The 12,487-nt window shown below is 41.2% G+C and overlaps 1 protein-coding gene across 1 annotated transcript in view; it reads right to left on the minus strand.

Annotated features, from left to right (window-relative positions):
• Positions 1-12,487, minus strand: part of TRPA1 (transient receptor potential cation channel subfamily A member 1) — a 1,042,932-nt gene that overhangs the window by 303,972 nt on the left and 726,473 nt on the right. The window contains exons 15-16 of the mRNA XM_069220348.1: positions 10,762-10,876; positions 4,650-4,816 (exon numbers count right to left, since the gene is read on the minus strand). Of these exons, the coding sequence (XP_069076449.1) occupies positions 4,650-4,816; positions 10,762-10,876 (282 nt within the window). The remainder of the gene's footprint in view (positions 1-4,649; positions 4,817-10,761; positions 10,877-12,487) is intronic.

A 12,487-nucleotide genomic window follows, 5' to 3' on the forward strand; every position in this document is an offset into this window, starting at 1 on the left:
GTTTTTTTCAAAAAAATAGGAAAAAGTGGCTGCAGAAGAAGGCTTGTGTTTTTTTCCCTGAAAATGGCATCAACAAAGGGTTTGCAGTGCTAAAATAACCAGCTTCCCAGCTTTCAGGAAAAGGCAGACTTGAATCAGAAAACCCAATTTATCAACACAAATTTTACTGGGACATACCCCATTTTTACGATTTTTTGTGCTTTCAGCCTCCTTCCAGTCAGTGACAGAAATGCGCATGAAACCAATGCTGGATCCCAGAAACCTAAACATTTCTAAAAAGTAGACAAAATTCTGAATTCAGAAAGGGGTCATTTGTGTAGATCCTACAAGGGTTTCCTACAGAAAATACCTGAAAAAAAGAATATTGAAATTGAGGTAAAAAACAGCAATTTTTCTCTACGTTTTACTCTGTAACTTTTTCCTGCAATGTCAGATTTTTGAAAGCAATATACTGTTATGTCTGCTGGACTCCTCTGGTTGTGGAGACATATAGGGCTTGTAGGTTCATCGAGAACCCTAGGTACCCATAGCCAATAAATGAGCTGCACCCTGCAGTGGGTTTTCATTCTATACCGGGTATACAGCAATTCATTTGCTGAAATATAAAGAGTGAAAAATAGCTATCAAGAAAACCTTTGTATTTCCAAAATGGGCACAAGATAAGGTGTTGAGGAGCAGTGGTTATTTGCACATCTCTGAATTCCGGGGTGCCCATACTAGCATTTGAATTACAGGGCATTTCTCAAATAGACGTCTTTTTTACACACTCTCTTATATTTGGAAGGAAAAAATGTAGAGAAAGACAAGGGGCAATAACACTTGTTTTACTATTCTATGTTCCCCCAAGTCTCCCGATAAAAATGATACCTCACTTGTGTGGGTAGGCCTAGCGCCCGCGACATGAAATGCCCCAAAACACAACGTGGACACATCACATTTTTTGACAGAAAACAGGGGTGTTTTTTGCAAAGTGCCTACCTGTAGATTTTGGCCTCTAGCTCAGCCGGCACCTAGGGAAACCTACCAAACCTGTGAATTTTTTAAAACTAGAGACCTAGGGGAATCCAAGATGGGGTGACTTGTGGGGCTCTGACCAGGTTCTGTTACCCAGAATCCTTTGCAAACCTCAAAATTTGGCTAAAAAAATATGTTTTCCTCACAGTTTGAAAGTTCTTGAATCTGAGAGGAGCCACAAATTTCCTTCCACCCAGCGTTCCCCCAAGTCTCCCATTTTTTGACAGAAAACAGAGGTGTTTTTTGCAAAGTGCCTACCTGTAGATTTTGGCCTCTAGGTCAGCTGGCCCGGGGGGGGGGGTGCAGAAATGGCCTAAAATAAATATGTCCCCCCAGCCCCCCGGGGAGCAACCCTTGCCTACGGGGTCACTCCCCTTGCGTGACATTGGCGGAAAAAAAAAAAATCTGGGTGCCTAGTGGTTTCTGCCCCCTTGGGCAGAAATGGTCTAAATACAATTTGCCCCCCCAGGGAAGCGATCCTTGCCTAATGGGTCGCTCTCCATCTCTACAAAACAAACACAAAAAAACACAAAAAAAAAAAATTGCCCTGGCGCCTAGAGGTTTCTGCCCCCCGGGGGCAGATCGGCCTAATAACAATAGGCAGAAATGGCCAAAATTTAATTTGCCCCCCAACCCTCCCCACCCCCGGGAGCAATCCTTGCCTACGGGGTCGCTTCCCCTGCATGACATTGGAGCAAAAAAAAAATCCCCAGTGCCTAGTGGTTTCTGCCCCCCTTATTGGCGTAGCAAAAATCGGCCGATCTTCCCCCAAAGGGGGCAGAAATGGCCTAAATACAATTTTCCCTTCCAGGGGAGCGACCCTTGCCCAAGGGGTCGTCCCCATCTGTAAAACAACAAAAAAAGAATCCCGGTGCCTAGTGGTTTCTGCCCCCCTTGGAGGCAGATAGGCCTAATTAAAATAGGCTGATCTGCCCCCCAGGGGGGCAGAAATGGCCTAAAATAAATTTGCCCCCCAGGGGAGCGACCCTTGCCTAAGGGGTTGCTCCCCTTGCGTGAAATTCACGTAATGGTGTCTAGTGGTTTATCTCCCCCATGGGGGCAGACTGGCCTAATAACAATAGGCCAATCTGCCCCCAAGGGGGGCAGAAATGGCCTAAATGTAATTTGCCCCCTAAGGGAGCGACCCTTGCTTAAGGGGTCGCTCCCCACCTCCCAAAAAAAAAAAAAAAAAAAAAAGAGGGCAGAAAAGGCCTTCCAAAAAAATGCCCCCCCTGGGAGCGACCTTTGCCCAAGGGGTTGCTCCCTTATGCCAATTTCTCAAAACAAAAAAAATCCCTGGTGTCTAGTGGGTGTTTCAAAAGGCGGATTGCTTTGCAGTCTAGCTTTTGAAACGCTCAGAGAGACTTCAAAGGGAAGGAAATTCCTTTCCTTTCCTTTGAAGCCTCTCTGGCCTCCTCCACGTGATCGAAAGAGAAATGCAAAGATCGCAGAGGAGACCCTCTGTGATTCTCAGCGCGCAATGCGCGCTGAAGTCACAGGGGGTGGTCGGGGGTGGAAGGGGAAGGGCTTCCCTTACGCTAGCGCTCCCCCCAGTTCCCGGGTGTAGGATGAGGTGATCTCGTCCAAGGCACCCGGGAACTGGTGCCTTGGACGAGATCACCTCGTCCAAGGCACCGTAGCGATTAAACTTGTCAATTGTGACCAAAGAACTCTCATCTAATTCCTTTCTCCCTTCCATCATCATCTCTTTACACTTCGCCACCCATCTGACATTCCACACTTTACCATATTGTGTAACCCCACTATTAGTATTAACTTTTTTCACTTTCATAGCTTTGACATAGCTCTGTGTACCTTTTGTAAATATTCCTGGTAGTCTGATTCTCACCCAATCACCCACTATAAACAGGTTCTTTCACCCTCCACTTGGAGTCATACCATTCTTTCATTCTACTTTGCTTCTCTTCCACTCTTTTGGATACACAATTAACATCCACAACATCACAACCCTTTACCCAATTCTTCCTGAAAAACCACAGACACAATTGAGATATGGGATCCCTTCCTTTTAGTAATTAGAAAGGACTGACTTCAGCGACAGGGTGAGGTGTCATTTGATATATCCAAATTTCTCTCTCAAAATGTTCTTCCACTCACAGCCACATTTCCGTGACTCTACCACCCAGTCCTTCAATGCACAATTGAATCGCTCTACCAGTCTGTTTCCCTGAAGTTCACACAAATCTGTGATAATATGTTGAATCTTACAATGCTTGAGAAAATCCTCCATTCCATTTTCCTTTGTGATTATAAAATTTAACACTATAAGATGTATTTGGAGTTCAAAGAAGAATCAGACGCTTTGCAAAATTGATAAGGGGAAAGAAAAAGTATCTCTAAAGCAGGAGTCACAAAAGAAACCAAACTTTGTTAACTAGCTAATGAAACATGACTGGACAGAAAATAGATACAGTCAGGAAAAACAATATAAACATATTGCAAAAGAAAGGTGCACAAAATAACAGAAGAAAGAGATGAGGTTAAAAGGGGCTAGAAGTAACAAAACAAAAAGAGGTACAAATTTAAAGATAGTAGCAGAGATATTTAGTGGTAAAAGAACCGGGATATATGCAGAGTTAAGTGTATTAAGGGACTGGAAAGTGTCAGGTACTTGGAACTAGGTAGCCAGCTTAAGGTTTAGTCAGGGCTAGAGATAGTAGGGAATAACCAGGGATAAAATAACAAGGGTACAGGCTAGAACAGAGATACTCTGGTATGCCTATGGGGTTAGAGGTGCAGAGTGCAGGTAGGGCTGGAGATAGTAAGGTATAAACAGGCATGTCATTTCTGAAGTACAGATAGAGTTAAAGGCACTAGGAGATAGATAGCGTAAGGACTAGATTATAGAGAGGAGTCAAATTAAGGAAAAAAAATAACGGAAAAAATAAGAAAAAGGATTAATGAGATGCTGAAATACAAAAGATGATTAAGGTAGGTATCCCTCGCACAATCAAGACAAAAAGAACATAGACAAGGAGAAAGAATACAGAATGGGAAATACCCATTGCAATAACATTGATATAAGGGGTCTGTGTGGTCCTGGAAAAAACACGACTGAATATGTTTTTTTTTTTGTTTGTTTTTACAAGAAGGGCATTCATGAAGATGAGTTCAACATCTCACTAATGCCCTTTACTTGAAAAATACAGGAAACCGATTCAGGGAGAAATGCTTTAGTAAATACTTTACTTGCTGACATCTTTCTTCAGAATCACACCAAACTAAGGGCATGGTTTAGAGTTTGGCAGATTATTCTGACACAATAGTGACGGATATCCTGTCCGCTGTATAACGATTCACAGAGGATGTAATGGGATAGTAATACGGTGGGTGGGATGTAACCTCATCCGCCAAACTCTAAAGCAGGCCCTAAATCTTTGAGGCTGCTGGGTTGGGGTGTGCTTTCTGCTTCTCCAAACCCTAAATGAATTCCTCATAGTGAAAGAGGGTCAGCTCTGTGTGATCATTGCAGGTCAAATGGTTTCTGATGTCTCTTCGAGTATCTCTGGGGTTTTGGTGAATTGACATGAATGGCAAATACCAGACTTGACCACACATCATAACACAAAATTTAGGATTTTGTTCGGCTTTTGAGTACTTTTAAGGCTTCTTACCTGTCAGTCTGAATAGCAGCGAAAGCAACATCCTTTTTCCCTCGACGTATTGCTTCATGTATGAAAGAGGCAGACTCCTTATTTAGAAGCACAGCAGCACCATTGTCAATAAGAAGTTTTACTGCTTTTGCATGTCCTTCTTGAGCAGCTAAATGAAGCGCTGTGTTCTTTTCAACAAAACAAGCAGAGTATACAGATGTAAGTAGAAACCATGCTTTGAAGATCAGAAATTCAAAAATGCAAAGGGCCTTTTCCACAACATATTCAACTACTATGTGCATTATTATAAAAAGACTAATATTTTGTATTGCTGTCCTGAAGACATAAAACCAGACACAGCTAAGTGATTACTTATTAGTGTGTTAGATGGACTGTCCAGCAGCTGGTGAGATGCAGGAAACACTTTGCCACATTGGTGGAGAAGGGTCTGGCTTTTTTAAAGAATGCCACCACAGATGCAGATATTTCACTCACTGAGGCAGTTTCAAAAACCATTACTGAAATGTCACATCAGAAAAACACTTGCAGCAAGATGGAATTGCTGCCACAAAAAGTGGGCACTTGAAATGTGCTCCCAAAGAAGTGTTGCTTTTGTGTTGTCCAAACAGAACCAAGTTTAAAAAATGACCCTTCTGATTTGATGAGGTCTAAGAACTGCTGACCCTAATCATGAGTGTGTTAAAAATGGTGCTTTAAGTGGTGCCAGACTCTGGCCTCCAACATCACTGTGTTGTAATTATTGATGAGCTTGGTAATAGAAGTTACTGACTAAATTGGGACTGCAAGTTATTCCAGGAACCCCACATCTGGAGTTAAACCCGGGAAAACAAACCAGGATGTGGAAAAATCCTGTATTACTCATCCACAAGCAGCTAGGCCATTGTACATGTGACCCGTAATACTGCAATTGAAAATGTCTTTAACTTGTGTCATGAATTCAGAATAGGGTGTCCCCACATTGGTGGTCCTACTTGACTTGTAATGAGAGAATGGTTGACCATTGTCTACCATGCAAATGTGCTACAAGAACCCAATCGATAGCCCTTACTATAACGCATGTCTTAGGTGTGCTGCCTGTGTAGCACATATGTATTCTCCAGTGCTGAGCCTTGGTTGCTCACCAACGTCATGCACATGGATCAGGCAATAGAATATGCTTCAGAACTGCTTACAGGAAAGTATCTACATATGTGTGCAGATGTAGAAATACCAAGTCTAAGCTAAACACAAGTAGGTAGAAATCACAACATGTTCTGCAGCTATCTATAGTCTATAACATTTTTGACAAATTCTCATCCATAATTCAACCAATGGAATGAGGGGCCTCTGAAATGGCTAGTTTGATAAACTCAAGTTGTAAGTCTATGGTCCCCTAACCAGTAAGGCCTCCATTATGAGTTTCCTGCACTGGTACTTCTGTTATTGGGAGTGACAACAATTCTGGTGTTGGGGAAATAATGGGGATTACATTATTTTGAGGAAAAACAGGAGGAAATTTGTTTCAACACTTATTCCCACATTCTATACAGGATTCAGCACACAATAATAATAATAATGTTATTGTTAGATTCCATATAGCAAGGATAATCATGTTATTGTTAGATCCATATAGCAAGGATGATCATCGACATTGAATTGTCTTATTTCAATGTATCCAAATCTGAAACACTCGAGCCATAGGTCATGTTCAAAATAAGCAATTCTTTATTAATTAATCTTGATGGTTCTCATTGATATAGGAATAGCCAACGCGTTTCGTCCTGCTGAACTTCATCAGGTCTTAAACACTACCATCTCCTAGGCACACCCATGATACGATACTCCAACCAACTGTTAAACCTGTTTCGCCTCTACTCCTATTTCCAGTGTTTGAATACTTATTCCCACATGTTTTCCTCCAGGGACTCACGCAGAGATTTAGGATGCTTTTAGCCTTATGAAGGATGAGCACAGGAGTAAGAAGATTTATTTTTAGATAATTAACCTTCAGATAGCATGATGACATGAAGTTATGATGTTTTCTAGATCATAGGAAAACAACCCGAACACCTTGTAGTGAGGCCTATTTAGTAGATTCTTGTAGGCTAGGAGCATGTGCCTTGAGCCTAGTTACTCTTCATTTTATTTTTCAAGCAGAAGCTCTTCTCTGCAGTGATATTTTAGTTTTCATTATCTGGAACACTTTAGCACAAGAACTGTTTTCATTCTTTTTATCTGACATTCTCGTTCTGTGCTTTGCTTAAGGTTGTCACCAATAAGTTGTTGGCACAAAGTGTTCCATCATGATCTCTGCCACTTCACGGAAACATGTGTATGGGTCTGCCACAACGCCCAGATGATGTTCAAACTGTTACTAACGATTTGTGAGTCTTTTTTGGTACATATGCAATTGCATCTTTCCACTTGGACCAGGGCTACTATGGCTTTGTTAGGGGTCCAACTCCATTACTCGTTCCCCTATCATCTTGAGGGTAACAATTTGGTGGAAAGAAATAATCGCGACTTAAAGCAATCCTTAACTGCGAGTGTATTAGGAAAGGGGCTAAGTTGGCTCAGTCACCTGTATGGAGTCCAGAGAGCACTTATGTTCCTGATCTTGATGGCTCTGACGCATAGGCAGCTGACACACATTTTGACAAAAATGAATGTGGCACTGTTTTACAGAAACTACAACAGTTCAGTGATGAAAACACAACTTCCTGTGCTGCCTCCTTGGGACTGAGGGATGCACCAATAACATCTACCTGCTGGATTCTGAAAGTTGTGGATGTACTGCAAGAAAACATTGCTGTAAAAAAGGAGTCTGGTCCATCACACTGTGTACCGGTTCCAGTCCTGGGAATATAATGTACCAAATCTGTTATACTACCACAGCTGCCTGGATCCAAAGAAAACCACTTTGTCTCCATTGATAATGTCAAACTACAGAATATAGCCGATGCAGGCACGGCTGGCCTAGTGGACTCCTGGGTAGTTCCTAAATCCCTCTCACTACAGACCAGGATGTTCCTCTACAGGTTTTGAGCAGCAATGTTAATACTTCCCCGAACTTGGGGAGGGTGGAAAATGAACTGTCATTAGTACCAATATCTTCATCTATAACAACAAATAATAGAAACAATGTAGACTACTATACAAATGAAACACAAACGGATGAAACTGTCTATTATACACCACCAAGGGAGACTTCTGCCAGTCCTCCACTTTCTAACACGACTACAGTTTTTACACTAAATTCTTCTGGATACCTTGTTGACCAAGATGTCTCCTTTGATGACTCTTCCACTACTTCTCTGACTCCTCCGTCAAAAGCATGTAAGTTGACACACTGGCTTAAAGATAACTATTTAATTCTTCCATGGAACCATCTGTGGCTTTTACTAACTGTACTTACCTTTCTTCTTCGAATTGGTTTTGTTGTTGTCTTTTTCTTACTGATACATGGTCATTACCTTACTGAATGCTCTGCAGTTGAATTAGTGGATGAGGTCCTAAAACCACATTCTTCTTCACATAAGGTCCGTCAAGACTTGTCCCTAGTGAACATTTCAGCTATACCAGTCCATGATGGGATTGTGTGGGATAAAGTTTCTTTTGATATATTTGGCCCGACGGAGGCCTTGCAAATACCATATGTATTTAACATTTCTTTAACTGATGTTATAATACCTGGGGTTGTTTCTGATGACTGGGATGTATAGACAGTTGATTCTATGTTATCTGATTTAGAGAACTTTACTGTATTTGAAAGTGAAAACATTTACCAGACAAAAGTACATTATGGTGATATGTTCTGTTACAATTATTATGGACATCATTTTATTCATAGAACAATTACCCCAAGAACTATTTTAGTTACACACAATGAGAACATTGTCCTACCCCACCACTGGGAAGTTCTAAAAAAATAGATGGAAAAGTTTACGTATTTTTCCAGGCATGATGTTCAAAATGCTGGGTCCTATTGTTTCATATTGCCACAAATGGAACTGCACAATATTTTTTGTGAACAGATACAAATTGATTTATTCTGATTCTTTTGTTTCCCAGTTGCCTACCAAATGCTCTAAATATTGGATGAAGTCAATTGACAGAAACAGTGTTTGACAAATTAAAAATTGGCAAATACAGGAAAGGGAAGTTTTACTTACAGCATGCCTGATACCCTTACAAATGATATTTTTAAATGACAAATTGCTTAGGCCTGGCTAAAATTAAAGAATTAAATGTGCCCAGTATCCCCACACCTGCAAAATTTTACAATGACAAAAATACATTCATTCAACTGAAGATAAGCTAAATGGGTGGGCTCAAAACACATCACTTTTAAGTATTGGCGGGTGGTTATTGTGGCCAATGGACACAAATGATTGTCATGCACGTTTTGAAAACTCCATAGGGGTTTTAGATCAAACAGACCAGACCGTTGCTATGTGTCATCAGAACATTGGGATATTGTGACAACATACAATGTGGGTAAATTATGCCAGCAGTGGTTAAAAAGTTCCTAAACAGATGCTGTAGAAGAACACCTCAGTCTCCTATTGAATATTACAGATGTACAAGATTTTCAGTTAGGCCCCAAAAGCCAATGTTAAAAAGGCTTCTTATAAACAATTAAGAATTACATTTGGAAACTTTCACAACAAGAAGCCGCAGCCCGAGTATGGCAAAGAGACCAGGTAAACTTACAGCAAGCATTAGCTGTTGTAGATAACGGTATGAACACCTTGTCTAACCACATATACAATCTCAAAAACATTATTTCTTCTGTGATCGATATTTTGTAGCCTGAAATGTAATTTTTACGTCATGGACAGAGTCAATTAAGAATAATTATGCATCTAGATTGGACACTACAGATGTTGAAAAATTGTCGCATTCCGCGGCACTATGTCAAAAACGCGAAAGGTCACTTCCTGCTTGAAGCACATTCATGTAGGCAGATATGAAAAGGTAGGGGATAATTACATTCATGAGATGTGGGAGCTTCCCTGCTCCTTCAAATGTTTCAATGGCATGAAAGAGGTCTTTCTTAGCAGAAATGAATGCAAGACTTCTGTGAGCCATTCAATGGTTTGCAAGCAGCTTTCCTTGCCGGGAGCATGCAATGCCTCTGCAGCGAATTGAGCTTGTTATCTGAAGGGAGTTCCAGTCCCCTTAATTCGACCAGCATTCCAGGTGCTCTCTAATGGAAGTTAAGTGCTTCTTAATAGTCAGAGCTGTTGCAGAATGTGAGCCAGCATTGCGTACGTAGTTTCAGTCTCCCAAATTGTAACTTGCTACAGTAACGTCCTTTTCCTCCCCTCGCAACAGATGAAAGTTGCAGACATCTGGCTTCATATTGCTACTTCTAATGTAATGACAAGCTGAGCAGACTATAATTCTATTATTTCAAAAACATATAGGGGGTCATTCGCCGCCACTTGGCCGCTCCGCGGTCAAAAGACCGCGGGGGCCATTTAGACTTTCCCGCTGGGCCGGCGGGCGCCCGCCAAGGGAGCGCCCGCTGGCCCAGCGGGAAAGGCCCTGCAACACAGAAGCCGGCTCCGAATGGAGCCGGCGGTGTTGCAGGGGTGCGACGGGTGCAGTTGCACCCGTCGCGATTTTCACTGTCTGCTATGCAGATAGTGAAAGTCATGCTGGGGCCCTGTTAGGGGTCAATATGGTGTTTCTTTGTAAAATTACTATGACATAAAATATGGTCACCACTGTTTTTTTTATTTATGCTTTCAGATCTGTATATTGTTTGTTGATGGGTGGTTTTATTGACTTTTGTGGCAGATAGCACTTCCAAGAGGCACACAGACGGGCAGTCACTCAATAAACTGATTAAACCGGAACTTAATCTGAGTGAATACAATTGATCAAATAACGAAGTGATATAGAAATACTGATGCCAATACCAATTTCTGGGTAACTCGACTTGCTATGTACCAGATATTTTTTCAGTGCAGTTATTTCTAATGTCAAATCATATTATTGCCATACAGTAAATTAACCCATCAATGAAGTAATTTAACATCTGATTCTTCTGACTGCTGACTGCGTAAATGGAAAAGGAACATAGACATGACATTGGGTAATAATGAACATAAGTATAAATGCTCACCCCATTGATGTCGACCTTGTCAATGACACACAAATATGTGTCCAGAAGTGTCTGCATTGTGCGAGTGTACCCTCCATGGGCAGCATGATGTAAGCATGTCCATCCGTTATAGTCACTTTTAAAGGAAAAGCAATATAATGTAATGTTACAATATATTCTGTCAAAGGTCAACCAGAACTAGAAATATCATTTAAAAAATATTTTTATTTAACATGGTATAATGACCCTTAAAAATTAATCATAGCCCCCTGCAGCATGCGTTACATAGCATAATCCAAAGAAAAGAAAAAATACTATGGAATTGCACAGATGTGTTGTAAGTGTTATGAATGAACAAGGTACTGGAGACCTGCAACTGCCCCGTTTAACATCATTAGAGATGTGGGAGATGTTTCCCTCTACCATTGTGGCAGACCAAATTATGGAGCATGGTAGGCTGGAGAGGGTCAAGGAGTGGAACCTTTAGGTCACTTTGGGCAAATTAGCTATTCAAATTGTAAATGGTCATCAGGAAGGTTCTTGGCAAATTTTTAGCCTCCATTTTGTCCCTCAAGCTTCCTGTAGTAGCTCTATCTCCATTGCTCTGTCCGTCACTTTTGTTGTTTTGTTCCCTTGTTCATTTCAGTGTCTTCCCTGATCTTTAGGCGGTCTTTGCCTTGATTACAAATTATGGTTTAGCTTCTTGTCTGACTTGCTCTTGTCTCCTACTAACCCCCCTTGTGTTGCCAGAGTTTATTGCATTTACTGATGCCTGTGAATGCTACTAAATACCTTTGTGTTCTATCACTATGCAGTGCATGGTTAACTTGCCTGATAATTCTGATCTATCTGAGGTCTGTGACAAGTGCTCTGAAATTTGAGAGAAATGCACCGAGCGAGACTATGAAGTATTAACTGTCCTTTCTTTTTCTTGCTCCCATTCCTCTTCCTTCCAGTATTTAGTTCTGATCCTAGTATCTCAACTTGTACTATCAAAACTACGTTCAAGAGAGCAGGGCGGATTGACGTAAGAGTCTGTTTTATAATGAATGCTTTCAGATAATTTGCAAGGTTCTAGCTTTGGGCATGAGTTCTGATCCCTGCAGGTTATGGCGCAGGCCATTAAGGATACTAAGGAAGACTTCAAAGCCTCTTACAGTGAACAAGCACGTTGACTGACCTCCTTGAATCAAATGGCTCTCATCGCAGGAGATTCTACTAACTCTGCCCCTACTACTTCTATTACTGATCAAGCCTGAAAATCCCGACCAGCATCTTTACTACATGGGTGTAGTAATGTGTCTTCTAATATGCCACCACCTGAGAAATTCTTTAGAGACCCTCCGTTTTTCAGTCTCTCCTAGACTGTTGGACCTGGCCTTTTTTGCAAGGTCACCCCTAGTTTTTTTACTCCTGTTGCTGACCCCATTTTTGTTGTTATTTGGACTCTGGGCTGTTTTTCCCAGTTTTCAGTGTTTTATGTAATTGTGTTCACTTTGTAAAATATGGTACAATTGGTTAACACCTGATTGGTACATTTAATTTACTTGTAAGTCCTCAGTATGTGGTACTACGTGTATTCAGGGCCTGCATGTTAAATACTGCCAGTGGGAAGCAGCATTCATTGTGCCACCCACAACAATAGCCTTTTAAAAATCTCAGGTCTGCCACTGTTGCCTGTAGTGTAGTTTAAAACTGCCATTTCACTCTAACAATTAAACTTTTTGCGCGGTCTAAACCTTTCTTT

Source organism: Pleurodeles waltl, chromosome 2_2 (assembly GCF_031143425.1).
Source record: "Pleurodeles waltl isolate 20211129_DDA chromosome 2_2, aPleWal1.hap1.20221129, whole genome shotgun sequence".
Taxonomy (NCBI): Eukaryota; Metazoa; Chordata; class Amphibia; order Caudata; family Salamandridae; genus Pleurodeles; species Pleurodeles waltl.